The sequence below is a fragment of the Lepidochelys kempii genome, chromosome 3 (assembly GCF_965140285.1).
Source record: "Lepidochelys kempii isolate rLepKem1 chromosome 3, rLepKem1.hap1, whole genome shotgun sequence".
Taxonomy (NCBI): Eukaryota; Metazoa; Chordata; order Testudines; family Cheloniidae; genus Lepidochelys; species Lepidochelys kempii.
Genome location: NC_136382.1, coordinates 158112374 through 158137402, shown reverse-complemented (window position 1 = coordinate 158137402; position 25029 = coordinate 158112374). Strand labels below are relative to the sequence as shown.

At 41.6% G+C, this 25029-nt stretch overlaps 1 protein-coding gene across 7 annotated transcripts in view; it reads right to left on the bottom strand.

The window, feature by feature from the left end:
* CDC42BPA (CDC42 binding protein kinase alpha) overlaps positions 1 to 25029 on the bottom strand; it is a 322264-nt gene that overhangs the window by 76861 nt on the left and 220374 nt on the right. For all 7 annotated transcript variants that reach the window (XM_073338668.2, XM_073338662.2, XM_073338664.2 and 4 more), the window contains exons 15-17: positions 20397 to 20644; positions 4485 to 4590; positions 2324 to 2448 (exon numbers count right to left, since the gene is read on the bottom strand). In XM_073338668.2, coding sequence (XP_073194769.1) covers positions 2324 to 2448; positions 4485 to 4590; positions 20397 to 20644 — 479 coding nt within the window. The remainder of the gene's footprint in view (positions 1 to 2323; positions 2449 to 4484; positions 4591 to 20396; positions 20645 to 25029) is intronic.

Genomic DNA, 25029 nt, shown 5'->3' with positions numbered 1-25029 from the left:
TTTTTAAAAAACTCCATGATGGGATTCCACAATCTCTCTTGGAAGCCTATTCCACCTTAACTACCTTTATAGTTAGAAATTTTTTTCTAATACATAATCTAAATCTTTGCTGCACATTAACCCATTACTTCTTGTCCTATCTCCAGTGGACATGGAGAACAATTGAGCACAGTCCTTTTTATAATATCCCTTAACATATTTGAAGATGGTTGTTGTGTTCCCCCTCAGTCTTCTTTTCTCAAGACTAAACATTCCCTGTATTTTTTTTTTTTTCATTCCAGAATGCTCTCTGTTCCTACATAACTCCTTTTGTATTTCTGGAAAGGTTATCATACCTTTGTGTAGTTTAGCAAATAGGATGTCTAACGTTGGTTCTCAAAGCATTACAGTTTAAATACCATTGATGTTTTGTTTTCCTTAAAAAAAACACTTTCAGACCACACACAGTTTTCTTTGGGCCTTACCTGATTATTTGCATTCATGCCATCATCATACGTCTCAACAAGAGTGGTACTTCTTCAAAAACATTAACAGTAAAAAAAGCCAACAGAGAAGGACAGGAGGGAGGAGAGGAGAAATAATGGCTTGCTTGATAATTATATGCAAAAGTTTTATCCATCTAAATGGTCAAGTGAAACAATACACAACTATGGCTGACTTGTCTTCCTTCACAGCTCTCAAGTGTTGGTTTATGAAGGCTTTGGATAACATGCTAATCCCCTATTGGGTTTGGTTACTCTGACCATTTAACTAGATCACTATACCTTTTATTTAAAAATAAAAAAAAAAAGACGACATTTTACTTATAATGACCAAGCTTTTTCTTCTTCTGTTTTGATTTTAACTGTACAAATAGTTCTGATCAATCCTAAAACAACAGACTTCATCTGAATGGTTTTATTGTATTTCTGGTTTCTGTAATTCTGGCATAGAGTCTACTACACTCACATTTGTGTGAGAGAATTGGAAATGTGACAAAGTGTTTGAAAAGAACATCCACAAATTAGGCTGATTTGATTTTTTTAATCTCTACCTCTGTGAAAACGATGCCTTCAGAGAGTATGGGCCTGACTACATGGGTCTAAATTATGTACATTCATGAAACAAACTACATTGCTTGGAAAATGTCCAGAGTTCCAGAGCCCAACTTTTTTTTGTATGCATTGAATGGCCATATTAAAAAACCAAAGCTTTGTCCAAATATGGACAATTAATTACACTGATGTCAAAACATTGTCAACCTAACCAGGTTTCCTTAAAAAGACAATGTTTACCCATTTTTTGATGCCAAAAAAAAAAAGTCCCATTATTCAGCTGCTACAAGATGAGACAAAATGGGGGGAAAACAGCTTAAGAAATAACAACAAAAAATTAGCATAAGATACTGAAATCCCCTCAAAGTGACTGATATGTAGAAATGTTTGGATACAAATTGACAGGTTTCAGAGGAACAGCCGTGTTAGTCTGTATTCGCAAAAAGAAAAGGAGTACTTGTGGCACCTTAGAGACTAACCAATTTATTTGAGCATGAGCTTTCGTGAGATGAAGTGAGCTGTAGCTCACGAAAGCTCATGCTCAAATAAATTGGTTAGTCTCTAAGGTGCCACAAGTACTCCTTTTCTTTTTGTGGATACAAATTGTTTTCACACAAGTTAAACATTACAATGGGCCAAAAAGAAAAAAAAGATTTTAAAATAAGTAATATCCAGTAAAATTTCTTTCCATTAATAGTTTAAACTCAGACTTGTATTTTTCCCTCAATGTTCTAGAAAGAGATAGGAACCATTATAAATGCAACATGACAGTTTGATGACGGCATTATTAGGGAGTTCACTTCAATGAAACTTCTTACTTGTTAACCCTAAGTGCTTGAGCTTTAGGAGTTGTTGCTCTCTTGTAAAACTGCATATGAATTACACTGAGTTTGTTTTACTCTGCCACACATAAAATAGCCCACAGTAGTCAGTATTGAAAAAGAAATTATACGAATCTTCCCAGCCTCCTTAGCCGCTTTTTGGAAGAGTGAGCTAAGCACATGATTCCTTTCAACATTCTCCCAAAGCCACAAGTCACACCCAATGGCTATGATTCTTTGGTGCTTAAACAGTTGCAGTTGTGAGAACAACTTTCGCTCTTAAGGAGGAACAAGGTTTTCTAAACCCTGAACATAAAGAAACATCCAGTAAATAATCTAGCTCAAACCTAGACAGTTGTGAGATTTTACCAAGAGAGTCTGGGTTTCTTGATGCAACATGCTAATGAAAATGCATTAGCAGTCCTACCCCACAACTGCCTTGTGCCAAGGAGCTCTGCAGGTACTCACCACTGGATGATCTCAGTAATTTGGGCCTCCCAGTGTGCCACAGATTCCTTTTTATCTGCCAGGTCTCTCATTTCTTCTTCTAGCTGTCGGTTGTTCATACTTAGCCTCTCAAACATCATGGTGAGCTGAAAGAGGATTTAAAAACCCCATTTAATCTATAAAGAACTATGACTTAACCTTCTTGCTGACCTACCTGATCAAGGAGTTTTGCCTCCCTGTGCCCTACCCCTGGGTGCCCACTTTAAAAATCTGTATCACCTATCAGAATAAACTGCATATGACAACAAAGGCTGAAACATTTTCTTCTCATGTCCAAACTTAGACACCATGAGAATTACAATTTTGTGACATTCCTGACTATCTTAGGGCTTGATCTTGCATAGTACAGGTGTGTAGTGTTGCATGTAGAAGCACAAAATTAAAAGTATTGAGCAAGACAGCGAGTGCAAGAGAGCCTGATCCTGTGTTACAGCTCTGCTATACTGCCACCAAGTTACTCCTGCTTGGTAGCGTACCAGGAGTGTACCACTGTGTCTCTTCAGACACTCCCATTCTCTGCTCACCCCAATCCCTTTTCTACCTTGCACATTTATAGATAGAGAGTGGGATTCATCTTGCAACTTACTACACGCTTTTCTACACAGAGCCTCCAGCTGTGCTGGCATAGCTATGCCAACAGGGCCTCCTAGAATAGCGTAAACCAGCAGGAGTTCTTCTGCCAACATAGCTTCACATCACCTTTCTGAATGGCATTAGCTATGCTGACCCACCCCTTGTCTGTTATCATAGTTGTGTCTACACTGGGGATTTTGCCAGGATAGCTAATGCAGCTCAGATGTGTAATTTTTTCACATTCCAAGCTAACAGCTATGCTGGCAAAATTTTGTGGTATAGACCAAGCCTAAATAGAGGAATATATCCAGTGGTTAACCTTCCTTGCAGCCACACAGGTTCTATTCACATGTTCACACCCTACAAGATCAAGGCCAAAACTGGTTTGTGTTAATATCAGGGATCAAGGACAAATTAGACTACATAATAATTCGTATAGGTCAAATTTGGACCAGAGACTATGCAGGCTTGAACATGAAGCCCTACTCTATCTACCATACAGTACATGTATTTCGTTAAATACTGAATTCTAACAGCAAATTGGAATGATGCAAAATTTAATCTGTTTTGCTCTTTTTTCCCCAAATTAAATTGTATATTTAACAGTAAAACGGGTCTCCTCTATGGCCAACATCTGTAATTATACTTAAATAGGAGTCCCCTGAGCACTTTTTCCAGGTCTTAATGATCTGTGATTATGAATGTTAATAGGTCTATCTAAAAAATTCACGTCATTTTGCAAGGCACAATGAAAATCTTTAACAGAATAAGGCAAAGTACAGAAACATCAAAGCCTCTAATCTTATAGTACTTGAAGCTACATCTATATAAATGTCTACATTGTTATGGAAATATTCTTAGTTTGTACAGTATGGTAATTTAAAAATGTCTTCCATTATTTTTTAAAATACACATAAAAGCAATTTAAAAATCAAATGAACTTCTTGCTTTAGGTAACCTTTGCCAACCAGCAATGAACTGGAACAACCCAGGGAAAAAATGAACATTAAAGAGATAACCTAGCTTAATTATTTTTTGCTCAATTCTTCTTTCATTGTAATTACATCCTCCACTCAACACATGGTAATGCTAACACAGCCGCCTTGTAATTTGTAGCTTTTTAAGATCTCAAAGTAACACTTCATCTTCCAAGGTAGAAATGACCAAGTACAATTTCATAGTAATCTACATGAAAGTACATGTAAAGTAATCACATTATTGATCAACTACATGGTTATTTGGGTCATGCAAGCAAATCATTATTGTTTTATTTTGGCTTAAAGAATTGTCAAGAGTTTCTGTGAAAAAGCCATAAAATCAACATAATTTAGTTCTTTTAAAAATACATTTAGAAGATCAGATAAGATTCGATTCTCTTCTCAAACCAAATGGGGGAGACTCTTCTGTGCAGGATCAGCTGAACTTCTGATATATCCTATATTGGAGATTACATGTTGGAGTCAGTTACCTAAAATGGGTCTTATACATCTCTACTAAGATCCTGTATTGTTGTCTTCAAACTCTCTAGCTTCAGCCAAGCAACACTCACCTTATCAAGCTCATTTGAGAGCTTTTTGTTTTCCTCTGTTAGCAGAGTCTTCTCCCGTTCATACTTCTGTTTGAACTCTGTTTCAAACTCCTCTCTTTCACTTTGGCTAAGGTATAATATAAAATACAATAAAAAGTTTCATATACTGCAAACAATCTACTATATTGTTTGATTAAACAAATACTAATGTGTAAGTATGTAAAGGCTCTAAAAATTAATATGTACAGCAGCTGAAAGTAAAAATATTAAACATATTATTAAAAATATTAACCCCCCTAAAACGTGAACAACATCTTAGTCTTAGGACAGCGAGTCAGTGTGCTTAGTGTTATCGTTAGACAAAATTAACCTTCCTTCACTGCAGGACTGCAGAGCCTTAGGAAACTAACATTTCTCAGCCTACTTATAAGTACTTTATTCTTTGGGTAGATCTTCCAAATGCTCAGTAGTTATAATTTTGCAGAATAAAAGATAGGAATGTATTACAGTCTCAAGGCAACCCCACAAATTCAGACACTCACAGTTAAAGGTAAAACCTTCATATACACTACTTTGTTAAAATGGCATTTTAATTTCTATATATCTCTGCACTTCCTGGTCCCAGGCAGGATTAAAGGCAGAACTGCCAGAGATGAGACCTCGCCCTAATAGATTGCCATGTGTGGAACAGTCATTGGACTGGCAGGATTAAACCAGTGATGAGAAAAGCTTCTGCTTACAATATTGCCAGGCTAATTTAGCAGACCTAAAAGGCCACTTATTGACGATTCACCCATCAGTATCAATAAGAAGAGAATGGATCAATTGACCAACAGGGACACAATCATGACTGAACTGGAGACATGAATATCAGCAGATTCTCAAGTCTGTTCAGATTGCTCATTCCGTGAAAAGCCTCAGGTTAGCTCCTGCTCCCAACCCTTGCCTTCTCAGGTGGGTTTTGTTCACCAGTGAGGGAACACGTAATAGAATGCTGAATTAATCAACATTATCCTAACTGAAGGAATCCCTGTGGATTTGCCGATGAATGATGATGCTGTGGCTCTCTCTCCCTGCTAAATGGAGCACAATTCTCTCAGTCCATGGGATCAGAAGAAGGGTAATACAATGCAGCAAAGCTACACTGCCCCCACTCCCCTTGCACACACACTACCACCTCCACCTCAAATCCACCCTTTTTGGATCCCCTACACTTGCAGAATTTCAGGAAGACCACTTTATAGCATTTTACTTTCACTAATGGTAAGTAACAAGGATGGACTTTACCAGTGGGCTAATTAGGCTGTGCCACACATACAGCAGGTGCAAGAATTCTAGTTCAATAAATATCTTTGTTCAAGTATTCAGATGCTTAGTAGGTACTCACTAAAAAGCCAGATAAAATAAACATCAAAAACTCTGTCCTGAAGTGTGTGAATTTAACTGCAAACAGGTCAGTGTTTCAGATTATGTGATGGGGAAATTATATCTTGGTTTTACTCTGTCTCTGAGAAAGAATTTGGCAAAGAGTTACAACAGTTCTGCAAGAACATCCTTAAAAGCTGAGAGGCTGTTGGTGGCTATGCTGAGCCCATTTAGGAGTATTCCTGGTTTGAATTTCCTATTCCTAATTTGAAATTCATTTAGTGTTTCAACCCGACTTTGAAATATAGTACACCATATTAGGATAATCTGTGAAATCGTTTGTTGCTAGGCATCCTTTGAAACATAACACTTCATTCTACCAATGTACCATATTAATCATTTCTGTTTAAACTCCAATTCTGAAATCTACCACCAATCCTTTCCCAGACTAAGAGATTCCATGCATATGATGAACAGCCTGGGCAATAGCCAGAAAAAGATTAAAGCATTAGGGGAATGGATAATGAGTCTCACTGCCATGTATGAGGAGCAGAATCAAGACTAATTTCTCAAACAGTAGATTAAGCCTTAAAAAAAAAAAGTTTGGCAAACTCTTTTTGTTTAGTTTTGTGTGTTTATTGTTATGATTTGTTTTGGTTGCTATGAATTTTGCCTAATATTTGCTCTGTAAAGCCTTGATCATCACAGCCACTGTGTTGATGGGGTTTTAGGATTTCTGCCAATTCCTGTTTCTGGGGAGGGGAAGAAAAGGGACAGGATACACACTTGACATGTTTTTAGTATTTGTAACTGAAGTTCTTAATTGCAATGGTGATAGTTTAGGCTGCGAGTCTGTCACAAAAGTCACGGATTCCGTGATTTTCCGGGATCCCCATGACTTCTGCAGCAGCCAGTGCGGCTGGTCCAGGGACCCCGCCCCCCAATAGCAGCAGGAGTTTGGGGCTCAGGGCTGTGGGTTGACCGCGAGAGTGGGTGAGGGCTCTGGGCAGCACTTACCTTGTGGGGCTCCCCTGGAAGCGGTGACATGTCCCTCCTTCAGTTCCTAGCTCCATGTGCTGCACCGCCCACAGGCAAGCCCCCGCAGCTCCTATTGGCAGCAGTTCCTGACCATTGGGAGCTGCGGAGCCGGCGCTTGGGGCGGGGAAAGCACGTGGAGCTAGGGAAGGGACATGTTGCTGCTTCCATGTAGTCACAAGGAGCTGGGTAGGAAGCCTGCCAGCCCAGCCAACACCCCCCACCTGCACCAGCAGGGACCCAGGCCACTCCTCCTCCCCCCCCCCACACGCACCCGTGGCACTCCCCGGGAACACCCCCCCACACCACACCCCCCGATTTAGTCAGGGGTATATATTACAAGTCATGGACAGGTCATGGGCCAGGAATTTTTGTTTACTGCCTGTGACCTATCCATTACTTTTATTAAAAATATGTGTGACTAAAATGTAGCCTTAGTGATAGTCCCTATACCAGTAAATCAGACTGATCAGGAATGAGGCAAGGGAAGCAAAGGGAGGAGATAAGGAAATTTAATGGGGGAAAATGCAGCCTCAGAAATAAGAGGTAAATGGAAAGATCCACCTACTGCCCTCAAGTATCTCCTTGACAAGCCTTGAATCACACTGTCAGAAAAGTGATGAAATCCACTGGTATACACCCTAGGTAGGGAAGAAGATCAAAATCTCTCTCTCCCATCAACTTTTTATTCTCCTCTAAACCTTAGCCATCTATCGGCTCACAAGCTATAGAAAGCATACACATACACTAGATTGTCTTTTATTCTCAAAATAATTGTGAATGAGCCACAATAAACCAACGTAAAATCCATCTTTTAAGACATCGTGTAACCCTTAACCTTACTACTGTGACTGTGGTGGAGGGCACAAATTATTTTATCTTGCTATTTTGAAACAACAAAAAAGGGCCCTGAAGTCAAACTCAAACCTCCAACATTTGACAGACCTGTGTCACACCCTGTACAAAATTGACTTATAAACCTCTATGCTCTGTAAACCATCCATTAATTCACAGGTTCAGAAGAAACTTCTCCTAAAGACAGTCTATTCCATATCGTCCAATGCAGGTTTCTTGTAGTTTCCTCTAAAATATTTGGTACTGACAACTGTCAGACCCAGACAGGGCCGGCTCCAGCGTTTATGCCGCCCCAAGTGGCGAAAAAAAACAACTGCTGCCAAACGGGGCTGATGGTGCAAAAAATTGCTGCCGAATTGCCGCCGAGCGCAAAACACACTGTGACGGAGCAGACGCCGAATTGCCGCCCCAGAGCCCAACGTCCTGCCGCCCCTTTACATTTGCTGCCCCAGGAACCTGCTTGGTTTGCTGGTGCCTGGAGCAGGCCCTGGACACAGAATACTGGAGTAGATGGATTATGGGTCTTATCTTGTATTCCAGTGTTCCAACGGTATAAGGCATTTCTTTCATGACCTGGTATATCACAAGTTATCACACCTTAGCATATTGTCCTCAGTATGGAAAAAGTAGCATTTTTCTTTCCCTCTGAGACCTATGCACTTGGACTACTGGTACTAAGAAAACCTTATCTTTAGCAGTGGAGGGATATGAAAAATTGTACCAATAATTGTTTTTAAAAACTATGACTTTCCGAAAGCAGTTTTTCTGAAAACACCTAACATATTCAGAATACTATTGAATAAAGCTCTTATTAGCTCTGGTGTTGAACAACCTACATAACTTGCTCTTTTCTTTGCCACTTGTAAGTAATGCAGATGATAAAACCTTTCAATCACCTCTCAGCTTTTTGTTGTTTTTTTTAAAAACACACACACACGGGATCACATATAAATACTGACAGTTTTTCATTTTTATGCAAGACCTGTTTTTTAATTTCCATTTTGGTATATGCTATGTTTTTAGAAATGTCTTTGTTCCAATAATCGAGATAGGGTCAGCATAAAACTTCCCAGTATTTCCTCATCCTTTTCAATATTGCTACCTAATGCCCCTTTACTATTGGCAGAGGCTCAGAAAACTTTTTATGTCTGGTTATGAAAACAAAAAACATTGCAGGTAAAGAGAAAAATGCAATAAAGTTTTATAAACTAAAACAATGTGCTCTAGAGACGACTACCAAATACTTAAAGCGGAGCAACACTTTAATTCTTCAGTTTGTAATATTTATGCTTCACTCATAAATCAGTGAGCTACTTCAGATCCAAGTCAGGTCATCTTTTTTCATTTACTAAGGCCCCAGTCATGCATTAGTATCTGCTAGGGTAGATTTGTGTCTCTTTGTATCTCAGCGGAGTCCCAAAGACCGCAATGGGACTCTACACATGCCTGTTCTAAAAGAGCCTGGTGCAAGGTCAGGCCCTTATAAAGAAAGTTTTCTATTCTTGAGGGCTGATCCTGTAAGATGCTGAACTCTTCCTGTACTATGTGTCTTTGACTCCCACTGAAGGGTCAAGGCCCTTAATTTTGGATACTTGATACTTTTTTGTTCATGATTTTCACATTATACATATATTATACATACTGTCCCATTCATGCTAGACTCAATTCATGTTCACTTTTTCTTTACAGAGCTCTAAAAGATCCTGTTGGAACTAGATTTATAAACAGCAAACATGAAATAGAGTAACTTTATGAAACTTTTCAGCTATTATATTAGAATTGGAAATTTGATCACCTTTTGACTTTTGTAGCTGCATGACTTTGGGTTGTAACCCGATAAGTTCTCATAAACCATGTAGAATCGGGGCTGGTCAATATTTGGATGAGAAAGCTCCAAGAAAAACTTGGACAGGTTGTGGTGTTGTCAATTCATTATATGACACTCTTCTCATTGAGTCAGTACTGAACTAACATGCCAGCATGGTGTTAAAGGGTCACTATAGTATTCAGGTAACATCCATAACTCTATTTCGAATCACTAAAGATGTGGTAGCCTTTTTTTGCATTTGTAGGGTTTCTGACCCCAGTATTTTGTCAAAACTTTAACTGTGATAGTGATAACATGCTACTATGGAAACTACCTCTACCATTTCAGCTGGATTTTATTCTTCACTTCCTCTCCTAAAACAAAGGTATAATGTATTGACACACAATGGGCTGCTGTCCCAAAGATGGCTGTATTCCAGTAGTAGTTGAAGTGATTCCTTTGCACATTTCCCTCTTCTTGCATAAAACAATTCATTAAGGAAGAATTTTCCCCCCACATGTGTCGCCCCCCCTCCATTTAACAGATTTTTTAAAAAGCCATTTTTCATTTCATCCCATCTTCTACTATCAGCAGCAGATCAATAAAGGTAGGGGAAATATCCAGTTTTTATTAGAACAGGAGGATATCCATAGGGACAACAGAGCTATTTCCTGTGGATCCCAGCTGTCTATACTTTCCTGAAATTAGCAGTCATCTCTGCTATCCTAAAAATCATTTGACCCCCTCCCTTCCACTCCATCTATTTAGACATCAGAATATGTTAAAGCTGGAAACAAGAGCTACCATTGATCAGGACAACAGAAATCTCCAATGTAGTCTGTTCTTTAATTTTGCTGTGAGAGGGGAAAAGGAAGGTTACTTAACTTTTAGTAACGAGTTCTCTGAGATGTGTGGTCCTATGGGTATTCACCATGGGTGCGTGCACATACGCTCTATGCACCTGAGACTGGAAGATTCTTCACTAGCAGTGTATGTTGGTCCACACTTGTGCCCTGCGCCTCCTTGTGCTCCGAACCCAGGGCATAAGGGGTGGGGCTGACTGACCACCTCTTCAGTTCCTATTCTACCACAAATCAACTAGGAAGTATCAAAATGGGAAGGAAGGCTGGTAGTTTAATACACATTGGGACCACACATCTCAAAGAACTTCAGTTACTATAAGGGAAATAGCCTTCCTTTCTTCTTAGAGCACTGGTCACTATGTGTATTTCACAGTGGGTGGCTCACAAACAGTACTCACTGAGGAGGAGGGTGCGAGGATCCATGCTGCACCACAGACTGTAGGAATGCTGTGCCGAAGGATGTATCTGCTAAAGAAGCTTGAACCAGTGTGTAATGTCTGGTAAATGTATGCAGTGAGCTCCATGTCACTGCTCTACAGATTTCTCTGAGAAGTATTCACTGGAGAGAAGCTATGAAAGTAGTATGTGCTCTATTTGAATGGGTGCTCATATCCCGAGGAGGAGAGGTTTCCATTTGTTCATAAAACAGCAGCATGCAGCCCAAAATCCATTTCCAGAGTCTTTAATCTACTCAGCAATAAAGATGAATATTTTAAAGGGATTTTTAAAGGGTTTCATCCTTTACTGATAGAAAGGGCTCTATTTACGCCCAGAGAATGGAGCTTTCTGTCCTCCTTGGTGACATGAGGTTTTGGGTAGAATACTGGTAGATGTATGGTGGAATTCAGAGGGAACCTTTGGGATGATCTTGGGGTGCAACTTCAGGGACTTTAGCCTCATGAAACCACAAAGGGAGAAAGTCTGCCATAAGTGATGCAAGCTCACCTACTTTCCTGGTGGAGATGATTGCCATTGGGAAGGCCACTTTCTCGGGTATATGGAGAAGGGAGCAAGAGGCCAAAGGCTCGAAAGTGGATTCATAAGAGCTGACAGCACTTGGTTAAGGTCCCAATTAGGAGTAGATACTAATACTGGAGGAAAAATTCTGAGAAGACCTCTCAAAAAACCTGGTTGTAGTGTAGGTGATTACCAAGAAGCTGTCTATCAGAGGACAGAATGCGTTAATCACTGCCACATGTACACAAAATAAACTAGTGGATGGGCTGGTGGATAAACTCGATTACTTCAGCAACAGGAGATATGCCAAGATGGTAGTGATTGCAGATTACAGCAAAAGTACATGGCGATGTTGGCACCAGATGGAGAACCTCTTCCATTTGGCAGCATATCATTTTTTTCTAGAAGCCTTTCTGGTGTTAGTGAGAATGGATTGTATTTCTGAGCACAAGCTCTCTAAGCTCACTGCCCATCCAAATACCAGGCTTTGAGGTGGATAGATGTTGGGTTGAGATGGCTGGTTTTACCTTTGTCTTGAGTCAGAGGGTTCAGCAATGGCTGTAAGCTGATATATGGGTGTGTGGACATCTGGAGGTTGCTAGTGAACCAAAACTCTCGGCCACCAAGCTGCCACTAGGATCATTGTTGATTTGTCCTGTTTGATCTTGTTAAGGACCCAAGGTAAGAGGAAAATAGTTGGGAAAGCATACATCAGTGGTTTTGACCATTGTACCAGGAATGCATTCCCTCTAGTATTGTGCACTTGAGCAGTACAGGAGCAGTAGGTTGGACGCTTCTTGTTTACCCGTGATGCAAAGAAGTCCCATTACAGGGACCCCCCACTTCTGGAAGAAGTTCTGTAGCATCAAGCTGTGAAGCTCCCACTCATGGTCCCTGTAGAAGTGTCTGCTGAGGCTGTCGGTTAAGGTGTTAATTACTCCAGGAAGGTGCACCTCTCAAAGGGTGATCTGGGGTTGGATGCACCAATTCCATAGTCTGACTATCTCTGCACAAAGAGGGGTGGACCTCACTGTCCTCTACTTATTTATGTAGAACCCTGTGGTCATGTTGTCCAACATGACCAGAACATATTGGAAATGTGCTAAAAAACAGAAACCTTCTGCAAGCCTCATACCTTCCTTGAAGTTTCAGTAGATTGATGTGTAGCTGGGATTCTTTTTGGGCTCAAAAATTTTGTGCCACTTGGTTGCTCTGTGATGATTGAGATTGGTTTGTCTAAGGTATCTCTGTTCAGAGCACAAACCATGCATAATCACACCTGAAGGCAATAAAGATGGAGCCTTATGTAGGGTGTTATGTATAACAGGTGGCTATGTGAGCTAAAAGGATCCGATTGGAACAAGCTGTCAGGCAGAGTTGGGCAGTGAGGTTCCTCATTGCGAGGAACCTGTTCAGAGTTAAATAGCCTTTGGCTGAAGTTGAGTCCAAAGTCACTGCAATAAATTCTGCATGGGTGTCCATTTGCTCTTCTTTTTGGGAAAAAGGAAATATCTCTAATAGAAACCCTTCCCCTTGTGTTGAGGGGGCATGGGATCTATGGCTCCTAGCTGAAGAAGGCAATCTATCTCCTGTCTGACAAACCTCTCATGAAAGAGGTCCCTGAAGAGGGCTGGGGAGAGGGATTTCATGTAGGGATGGAAAGGAATTCTACTGTGTAGCGGTGGAGATGATCTCTGGGACCCATCTGTCTAGTGTAACGTGTTGATACATTGGAAAGAAGTGGAAGTGGGTATCTGGCGATGTGGAGACTGGCTGGAGCTCTTGAAGCTCCTGTCAAAATGACTTCTTGATGGGGTTGCGGGTGAAAAGTGGCGAGTATGTTGTCTGCTGTGGTGTAACTTCTGGTGTTTCCTGCTGGTTTGTAAGTCTGTTGATTAACAAGGAGCTGGGGGAGGGATGCTGACTGTAAGGAGACAGTTTAGAGTACTTCCTCCAATGTGCTGGGGTATAATTCCACAGGGAGAGGAGGGTCATCTGGGAACCTTTGAGAGAGTGTAATGACTCATCCATTTTTTGCTGAACAGAATGTTACTCCCAAAGGGGAGGTCCTCCATCATAGCTTGGACTTCCTTAGAAAACCTTGAGGGGTGAAGCCAAAAGCCCACCTCATGATGACTACTGAAGTCACCATGGTACAGTGTCACATTAAGTAACACTTGCAGGGACAACTGCTATGATCTTTCCCTTATTGAGGACAGCCTGAAATTGGCAACAGTCTTTGAGTGTTCTCGGCTCTCAGTACTGATGGTACTGGCCCATGCTCCCTGGCAACTCCAGACACACTCACACCAAGGTGCAGAGTCTCACCTGATTTAGAAGCTGTAGGGGAGGCAGTTCTCTTCTTAGAGGGACTAGGTGAGGATTTCTCCCACTTCTTATTAGCGTGTTTTTTCTTACACTCTTCTTGTCTGTGCCTGCTAGAGCCTTTAAGTCTGGACTTGGACGATATGGGACTAAGGTAAACCCAGACCAGATGGCTAGTAATAGGTGGATCCTGTTGATGTACAGCAGGGTCAGAAGACCCAGAGTTGGGCTGTGGCCTCATGGAGAGCTCCGTCAGATGCATCCTAAATCAGAATTTGCAAGAGCGTCATGTACGAGGTGGAAATGAACAATAAGTCTTGCACTTGGATGGAATGTGAGCCTCTCCGATGCAGTACAAGCAAGAGGCATGGGGATTACCAACTGGGAAGATCCTGGGGCAGGCCATGCAGGATTTAGGGCATAACAGGTGACCTGAATGGTGGGAATAACGGTGGCAGAACTCCTAATCCCAAAACACTATCTATTGTGACACAGTCGGGCCAGATGGCTATAGGAGAGTAATAGAAGGCAGATACACTAGACCCAGGCTAAGTAGGTCCCTTTTCCCTGTGTAAGGTAACAGGGAAGGTTCCAGAACAATCAGGAACCTTCTGGAGACAATTAAGACAGGCTGAATAGAACACCTGCAGCCAATCAGCTGCTAGAATCAATTAAGGCAGGCTAATCAGGGCACCTGGGTTTTAAAAAGGAGCTCATTTCAGTTTGTGGTGTGCATGTGAGGAGCTGGGAGCAAGAGGCACTAGGAGCTGAGAGTGAGAACGTGGACTGTTGGAGGACTGAGGTGTACAAGCATTATCAGACACCAGGAGAAAGGTCCTATGGTGAGGATAAAGAAGGTATTGGGAGGAGGCCATGGGGAAGTAGCCCAGGGAGTTGTAGCTGTCACACAGCTGTTCCAGGAGGCACTCTAGACAGCCGCATTCCACAGGGCCCTGGGCTGGAATCCAGAGTAGAGGGTGGGCCTGGGTTCCCCCCAAATCCTCCCAACTCCTGGTCAGACAGAGGAGGAGTCGACCTGGACTGTGGGTTCAGAAAAATGGCCAAGCTGAGGGCTGCCTTGAAGCTCCAAGGTTAGCAAATCTGCCAATAAGCGCAAGACCCACCAAGGTAGAGCAGGAACTTTGTCACACTGTATACGCAAAGTAAAAACTATTTACAAGAAAACCTGGGCAGAAGACAGGAATTCTAGCAAAGCTGCGGATACTGTTGGAGTTTTGTCTTGGATCATGAGCAGTAGATAGGAACTGGAGAGATGGTTGGTCTGGGACACCCTTATATTTTTGGTTTGGAGCCCGAGGAGGTGCAGGCATGGACCAAGGGCACTGCTAGTGAAGAATCTTCCAGTCTCATGTATGCACACTCACAGTAAATACCTATAGGGACCAGCACTTGAAGAAGAACACAGCATTAAAGTTGCTGTTCCCTGCCTCTTGCCTTCTCTTTCATTCTTCTGCTCAGCTCCCACTCTGTAGTCATGGAAGTACAAGATCCCATACACCTGCCTTTCCCCTCTGCATGAACTACACCTTTGAAGTCCTTCTATCTCACTTCCTGCTGTGAGAAAGATTAAGGAAACTGATGGGCCACTGTCTGTAAAGCACTTTGAAACCTTCATCAATGATGGTGCTACATACACTCAAGCTATTATTACTACGGCTATATTATCCAGTTAGATGGACTTGCCTTTACTGATGAATACCATTCAGTGAACCAGGGCCAGCCACAGTGAAAACTGTGCCCTGGGCGAACTTGTATTTTGGCACCCTCCCTCCTCCTCCCACCATCACCCCTGGCTCCTGTGGGCTCCCGCTCCTCCGCCATCACCTACCTACACTTCATATGGAATGTCCACAGGAAAGTCCATTCAATGTAGATGGGTGTCTCCCATGGTCCACTGTGAGTTAAGTATCCCTTGATGAGCCACTTACTTTGACTAGTCCCTTCAAGATGTGCTGGCTAACCACCTTGTGGATGTTACCCCAGGAGCCAACATTTGAAATACAGGTATAGAGACAGTACTCATAACTTCAAATACAAAAATGATATATGCATACCAATAGCATAAACATATTCAGCAAATCATAACCTTTTCATAGACATCTTACATGCCACATTTTGTGCAAGATTTGTTGCAAATATATAATAGTGGTTGCAACAATGATCTACATGGTCTTGTTTTAATCAGATAATGTCACAATGAGTAACTGCTACAACTAGCAAATTCCTATTCCTAGGCCTCTGTCCGCAGAAGTAAGGGTGGCATGGTAAATGGTGTAATGCCACACTTACTTCTGTGCTGTTGGGGTGGCTTGTGGTGTCTGGCACTTGGCCTGCGGCTCAAGGCAGGGCTTCGCGCTGTCACATGGGGCTGCATCTTGCCAGAGCCCACGGCCCTCCTGCAGCCCTAACCACTCCTGGCTCACCATAAGCATTTTGACAGGAAGTACCAAGCAGTAATAACAATAATAATAATATAAGTGTGTGTGTGTGAGTGTGCGCGCATGATAGAGAGAGCCTGTGTGTGAGCTTGGGGGATTGTGTGACAGAATGTGTGTTGGGCAGTGTGAGACTCTGTGTGTGTGACAATCTGAGATGGAAGACTGAGAGGCAGAGCGTATGTGGGTCTGAGAGCCAGTCTGTGTATGAGAGAGACAATGTGTGTGTGACAATCTGTGTTGGGGGATTGTGAGACAGTATATGTGGGCGTGAGAGCCTGTGGGTGTGTGTTTTAGGGAAGTCTGAGAGACAGTGAGCACACTGTCACTTTAAGTCCCCCCTCTGCCCCCGACTCATGTGGAAATTTTGCTCCTCCTGGCCCCGGCCCAGCCGGCCCCCACCAGAGATCGAGTGGCACAGGGTCGCAGGCAGGGAGGGACCTGGCTCCGCTCCAGGCAGCGAGCGGTGTGCTGTGCCGCCAGTGATTGCCCCAGCTGCGCCACTCTGGGCTCCCCGGGGCAGAATTGGAGCCCTCAGCCAACTGGCTGAGGCATGAGTGAGGGAAGCGGGAGGGGTCAGGGAGAAGCCTGCTGGCCCAGAGCAGGGGAGGGGCCAGAGAAGAGAGGCGTCCAGCCACAGCCAGCCAGGGGAAGCCCAAGTCCCTTGTGGTGCCCCCTGGATACAGTGCCCTGGGCGTGGGCCCCATTTGCCTGGCCCTAAGGCTGACCCTGCAGTGAACATTCATGGAAAAATGGAAGCTTCCTCAAGTGACAATAAAAGCAGGTCTTTGACAAATCACCCTTTCAGTACACATGACTAGGTTTGTGTATACAGTGGCATGGTGACAGATGTTAGCACTGAATAAAACCAGTGCAGATCAGCCTCTGGCCACCTTAAACTATTGTTCCCGGGCCAGCAGAAAGTGTAAGCACTAGCTGATCTCCAGTGAAAAGCTGAAAACATCAAACAGAGAAAAATGCTAAAAATTATTTAAGCTACAATGGGGCAAATTCTTCCCTGATTTACAACCCTGCAACTCCAGTTACTTGAATGGGGGTGGGGGTGGAAAGCCAGTGCACAATTTGACACAAGGAAGAGTAACTGTTCCACCTCATCACATATATTTTTGAAGATGGCTAGTATAGGGTGTGACCCCCTGGCACCCCCTTATCCACCATTGTCATATAATTAGGATATGTTTTGCACAAAGTATGCTTTGTGAGGTATCATTCTAAAAGTCTTGATCTGCAAGACATTAATATCTTGTTGGATTGTATGTGCTATTAGGTATGTGAAGTTATGAAGTTTGGCTAAGTATGTGTTACTGAAACATGTTGTGAAGTTGAAAACACCCAGAAGCCGCCTTTCAGGTACAAAGGTAAAAAGGTCAAACAATGTTAACGGCTTATTGTGGAAATTCTCACAAACATAAGGATTACCTCAGGAACTGTGTACAACAGAAACCTCTCAGAGTTAGCACTAGACAATGGGAACTGTTTGACCCAGGTCACAGCAAAAGAGCTTTCCAGCAAGTGGGAAGAGGATTTAAAAGGGGGAAATGATATCATGATGGTACCTCACTCTCCCTACAACAACACACCTGGAAACACCTGACGCACAAAGACTGAACTAGGGGAAGTGATAGTCCCAGGCTAAAGGGATTTCTAGCTTATGCATGAAAACCTGGGAAACCCAAGCTGCAAAGCAAAGGCAGCTTGTCCCTTAAGAATCTGCCAGCCTGTTTATCACTCAGGGTGAGAATTTGCTAATTCATCTGGTATGTTAAGAGCAGTCTGCATTTTTGTTTACTTACTAGGTAATCTGCTTTGATCTGTTTGCAATCACTTATAATCATGTAAAATTAGGGCGGTCCATTAATCGCAATTAACTCGCGATTAACTCAAATTAATCACTATTAATTGCACTTATAACAATAGAATACCAATTGAAATTTATTAAATATTTTTGGATGTTTTTCTACATTTTCAATATTGATTTCAATTACAACACAGAATACAAAGTGCACAGTGCTCACGTTATATTATTTTTGATTATAAATATATGCATTGTAAAAACGATAAACAAAAGAAATAGTATTTTTCAATTCATCTCATTCACGTACTGAAGTGCAATCTCTTTTATCGTGAAAGTGTTACTTACAAATGCAGATTTTTTTTGATTACATAACTACACTCAAAAACAAAACAGTGTAAAACTTTACAGCCTACAAGTCCACTCAGTCCTACTTTTTATTCTACTAATCGGTAAGACAAACAAGTTTGTTTACCTTGACAGGAGATACTGCTGCTTGCTTCTTACTTACAATGTCATCTAAAAGTGAGAACAGGCTTTCGCATGGCATTTTTCTAGCTGGCGTTGCAAGGTATTTACATGCCAGATATGCTAAACATTCGCATGCCCCTTCATGCTTTGGCCACCATTCCAGAGGACATGGTTCCATGCAGATGACGCTCATTTAAAAAAATATGCATCAATTAAATTTGTGACTGTACTCCTTGTGGAGGAAACTGTACATCTCCTGCTCTGTTTTACCCGCATTCTGCATATATTTCATGTTATAACAGTCTCGGATGATGACCCAGCACATGTTGTCCGTTTTAAGAACACTTCCACTGCAGATTTGACAAAACACAAAGAAGGTACCAATGTGATTTCTAAAGATAGCTAAAGCACTTGACACAAGTTTTAAACATATGAAGGGCCTTCCAAAATCTGAGAGGGATGAGCTGTGGAGCATGCTTTTAGAAGTCTTAAAAGAGCAACACTGATGTGGAAACTACAGAACCTAAACCACCAAAAAAGAAATTAACCTTCTGCTGGTGGCATCTGACTCAGATGATGAAAATGAACATGCATCAGTCGGCACTGCTTTGGATCCTTATCCAGCAGAACCCATCATCAGCATGGAAGCATGTCCTCTGGAATGGGGGATGAAGCATGAAGAGACATATAAGTCTTTAGGTTTCAGAGTAACAGCCGTGTTAGTCTGTATTCGCAGAAAGAAAAGGAGTACTTGTGGCACCTTAGAGACTAACCAATTTATTTGAGCATAAGCTTTTGTGAGCTACAGCTCACTTCATCGGATGCATAAGATGAAGTGAGCTGTAGCTCACGAAAGCTTATGCTCAGATAAATTGGTTAGTCTCTAAGGTGCCACAAGTACTCCTTTTCTTTTTTTCTTTATATAAATCTTTAGCACATCTGGCATGTAAATATCGTGCAATGCCAGCTACAACAGTGCCATGTGAATGCCTGTTCTCACTTTCAGGTGACATTGTAAGTAAGAAGCAGGCAGCAGTATCTCCCATCAATGTAAACAAACTTGTTTGTCTTACCAATTAGCAGAATAAGAAGTGGGACTGAGTGGACTTTTAGGGTCTAAAGTTTTACATTGTTTTATTTTTGAATGCAGTCTTTTTTTACATAATTCTACATTTGTAAGTTCAACTTTCATGATAAAGCGATTGCGCTACAGTACTTGTGAATTGAAAAATATGTATTTTTGGTTTTTTACAGTGCAAATATTTGTAATAAAAAATAAATATAAAGTGAGCACTGTATAGTTTGTATTCTGTGTTGCAAGTGAAATTAATATATTCTAAAATGTAGTAAAATCCAAAATATTTAAAATAAATGGTATTCAATTTTTTTAATTGTGTGATTAAGCGCGACTAATTTTTTTTTATCACTTGACAGCCCAACTTAATAAACTTATTTTATGTTTTAATCCAAACCAATGTGCATTTGACTAAGGTGTCTGGAGATAATCTCATCTTGGTTACCACAAGTGTGCATGGTCCTCTTCACATTGAGGGAGAGGCTGACCGGGTTAAACCCATATACTGGCCACATTGGACCAAGTAGGATGGTACTGCTCTGGGGTCTTAAACTGGGAGGCTGGTGGTTAGACAGCCTGCATGTAACTGCAGCTGGGTGTGTCCTTACAAGTGTGAATGCTCATGAAAGTGCAAGGTTGGAAGGCTTTGCAGCTTGTCACAGCAGCACAGTGTGAGAGGGAGCCCAGGCTGGTGGGTCAGAGGGCTCAGTGGTACTCCAGATCCAGGTGGCACACTGTGGGAAACCTGTCACATAGAGATTTCAAGTTTATTTATTTTCAGCTATGACACTAGATATACCAATATGTCTCTGATTACAGCCAGAACCCTGCTGTGATGGTGTGGTCTGTAAATACATTTGAAGATATTAAGGTATCTAGAGTTCTCAGGTGAGCTGCAGGGATACACTTACCTCTCTCTCCTGGTCTTTTCTAACTTGTCTTTCAAGATCATGATCTCTTTCTTGAGGGCAAGCTGTTGGCTCTCTGCATCCCGCAGTTCTTTCTTCAGGGATTTGATTTCATTAGCATGTATTATTTCTCGTTTGGATAGTTCCTCTTCATAGAAAACACTCTTCTTTTCCAACTCAGCCTTTAATTTGGTGATCTCTTGCTGATGTTCTGTGCTGCTCACCCCTGGTGAGCGACCAACTTGCTTTTGCTATAAAAGGAACATCTCAAAATTAGTTTTCTTGCACTACAGATCACCGCAAACATATGCTTAATAATAACTCAATCTTGATATACATTGTCATGTTTATAGAAGGCACACTGAGAGAGTATAATTTATACCATAGACTACAGTTAAATATACACATTTATCTCAACTGCATAAAAGTCAGTGTCAAAGTAGAGTCAGGACTGATACTCCTCTCTTTACCAGTGAGCTACTCACTTAAATACAACATAATTTTCAGGTCCTTGTATAATGTGGTTATACTGCCATTTTAATGCAAAAGGCCACATTCTGGCATTCATATATATGCAATCAGAAAAAGATCACAGGGTTCAATTCTTGTATATCGCAGTCCTGGTTCCCCCTAAATCTTTTGAGTTCACATATCTGGAAGGTTTACAGCATGAAGTTCAGTGACATTATGGAGTAGGAGGGTTAGGGTCCTGGGTACAGAGTCCACATATTTTAGTATGTCCTTCTCTGAATCCCGACACACAAGCGCCCTCACTTGAATTCCTAGAACGAGCAATTTGTGGAGGCAGTGCAGAAACTCCAATGCTGGTCAGAGTACTGATGCTAAGTACCATTTTGATTGCATCATTTTGTACCTTGAGTCAGGAAAAGCAAAAAGCACCAGAACATGGCCCAGCATATTTCATTTATCATTTCTATCACAGCATAAAAGCTAAACAGCTAGTACTACTTCATTCTATGTCAGCTTGAGTGCTGGAGAGCTGTTTGGCAAGATATTCTGCTACCTGAATGCTCCTTAAATATTGTTTAACTTAGTTTCGAATGCAAGAGGTTAGTCCTGCACCCATTGAAGTCACGGGAAGTTTTGCCATTGATTAGTGTGGCAGCAAGATCAGGCTCAAAATCAGGTGTGTCTTATGTGACTGGCACTATTAATAATCTTCTGCTATTTTACATTAAAACCCAACACTCATTTTTAGCACAAGAGTTCTTTTTAAAATAAAAAGATGTACTAATTCTCTTTTAAAACCCCCTGAAAACGGTTTTTCTTATTTTTAAATATATAAAAAAATATTTAATAAAGCAAAACTGGGCTTCAGGAAGTGCAATTATACTAGAGACCTGTTATTTAGGGTGACTGAAACTGGCCTATGCACCTGAAGTGTTTGGGTACCTGGTTATAACCACACTTTGTATCATGCACTATTACAATATTCTCAGTTAGAATCAATCAGCTTGCCTTTTGTATCTTTACTTCTGCTGATGCTTAAACAGAACTTGCTAGCTGCTTTCTGTGCAAGAAAGTCCAGATGATTTGAATACAAGGACTGCTGGAGACCTCCTCAAGAAAAAATGAGCTTTGCAACTAGTGTCAGCATGGGAATACAGAATCCATGAGCTGTGCAGTTCCAGTTTATAGCATCACAAGATTTTATCTAACTCAGCCACAGCAAAACAAAAATGATTTATTGTGATGTTCTAGCTAAATGGGGACACTCAGGAAAGTTAATCTGAATTCACAAAATATGTTCATTTAAAGTTGATTAGTTAAACAGCATTAAACCCCTGTATCGTCACTCTTACTCAGAATTAAAGGGGCCTTAATTTGGTTTTGATTAATTCATTTGTCAAATTCTCACTTCTAGTTATTTCAGAGTAACATTCCTGGATATCCCTGTGTAGACAAGCCTTATGGGTGAAATCGTGCCCTTAGCACGTGGAGTTTGTCTGGGGAATGGGAAAGTGGTCCTGCTTAAACATGGCTCAGGGTAGTCTAAGAGAAAGTGGGGGAGACACTGCCAGGCAAAAGTCAATAACCATTTAACTGCTTTGGTGCTGCCTAACATGCTAATTTAGCTTCAGGGCTGCTGCACATAGATATGGCAGGTAACATGCTCCTCCATTGCAACCTCATGTACCAGGTACATAAAATTTTTTTACTGTCATTTCAGTGATATACTGGAGCACCAAAACAACACTGGACCCACAGCACAGATGCTGTTGTGAAAGACAAAGTGGAGTGTGAACAATTATGTAGGTAAGCAGAGTCTGAATGAGCTCTCCCCTGACATCTAGTAATGAGCTGTGGAAGAGGACTTCAGGAGCTGATCTCATTTGCATGAGAACACCCACCTTGCCTAGTGCTCAGCATGATAGGATTGCTTGCCCAAATGGTCATTTTTGGCTGGTATTGAATTCTCAGTCTTCTTGTTATTGGGGCAGGAGTAATAAAGGGCTGTTATCCTTGTGTGAATTCAGGGCAGTGGAACTGTACTTGGCATTTTTTGATTGAGTGACTCACCCTCAACTAACGGCACTCGCTAGGCAGGGGGAAATGGGTTCCAAAGCCCAGTGGGTTGAGAGTTGGTGGGGACAGGTACTTGTACTTGGTGGTATGGGCCTTGCCTAAGGGTCCCAGACACCGTCTGACCCTTCCTCTCTCCCCTGTGTAATAACAGTGCTAATTTAGACTCAATTGAGAGTCTTGTTACACACAGCAGAGCTGAAATCACTGATACTCATAGACTCAGACTTTAAGGTCAGAAGGGACAATTATGATCATCTAGTCTGGCCTCCTGCACAACGAAGGCCACAGAATCTCACCCACCCACTCCTGCGATAAACCTCTAACCTGTGTCTGAGCTATTGAAGTCCTCAAATCATGGTTTAAAGACTTCAAGGTGCAGAGAATCCTCCAGCAAGTGATCCGTGCCTCATGCTGCAGGGGAAGGCGAAAACCCCCCAGGGCCTCTGCCAATCTGCCCTGGAGGAAAATTCCTTTCTGACCCCAAATATGGCGATCAGCTGAACCCTGAGCATGTTGGCAAGACTCACCAGCCAGATACCCAGGAAAGAATTCTCTGTAGTAACTCAGATCCCACCCCATCTAACATCCCATCACAGGCCGTTGGGTCTATTTACCACTAATAGTCAAAGATCAATTAATCGCCAAAATCATTTTATCCCATCATACCATCTCCTCCATAAACTTATCAAGCTTAAACTTGAAGCCAGATAGGTCTTTTGCCCCAACTGCTTCCCTTGAAAGGCTATTCCAGAACTTCACTCCTCTGATGGTTAGAAACCTTTGTCTAATTTCAAGTCTAAACTTCCTGATGGCCAGTTTCTATCCATTTGTTCTTGTGTCCACATTGGTACTGAGCTTAAATAATTCCTCTCCCTCCCCGGTATTTATCCCTCTGATATATTTATAGAGAGCAATCATATCTCCCCTCTGCCTTCTTTTGATTAGGCTAAACAAGCCAAGCTCCTTGAGTCTCCTTTCATAAGACAGGTTTTCCATTTCTCGGATCATCCTAGTAGCCCTTCTCTGTACCTGTTCCAGTTTGAATTCATCCTTCTTAAACATGGGAGACCAGAACTGCACACCATATTCCAGATGAGGTCTTGCCAATGCCTTGTATAACGGTACTAACACCTCCTTATCTTTACTGGAAATACTTTGCCTGATGCATCCCAAAACCGCATTAGCTATTTTCATGGTCATATCACATTGGCAGCTCATAGTCATCCTCTGATCAACCAATACTCCAAGGTCCTTCTCCTCCTCTGTTATTTCCAACTGATGCGTCCCCAGTTTATAACTAAAAATCTTGTTATTAATCCCTAAATCTTACACTTCTCACTATTAAATTTCATCCTATTACTATTACTCCAGTTTACAAGGTCATCCAAATCTTCCTGTATGATATCCCGGTCCTTCTCCGAATTGGCAATACCTCCCAGCTTTGTGTCATCCGCAAACTTTATTAGCACACTCCCACTTTTTGTGCCGAGGTCAGTAATAAAAAGATTAAATAAGATTGGTCCCAAAACCGATCACTGAGGAACTCCACTGGTAACCTCCTTCCAGCCTGACAGTTCACCTTTCAGTATGGCCTGCTGTAGTCTCCCCTTTAACCAGTTCCTTATCCACCTTTCAATTTTCATATGGATCCCCATCTTTTCCAATTTAACTAATAATTCCCCATGTGGCACCATATCAAACGCCTTACTAAAATCAAGGTAAATTAGATTCACTGCGTTTCCTTTGTCTAAAAAATCTGTTACTTTCTCAAAGAAGGAGATTGGGTTGGTTTGGCATGATCTACCTTTTGTAAAACCATGTTGTATTTTGTCCCAATTACCACTGACATCAATGTCCTTAACTACTTTCTCCTTCAAAATTTTTTCCAAGACCTTGCATACTACAGATGTCAAACTAACAGGCCTGTAGTTACCCGGATCACGTTTTTTCCTTTCTTAAAAATAGGAACTATGTTAGCAATTCTCCAGTCATATGGTACAACCCCTGAGTTTACAGATTCATTAACAATTCTTGCTAATGGGTTTGCAATTTCATGTGCCAGTTCCTTTAATATTCTCGGATGAAGATT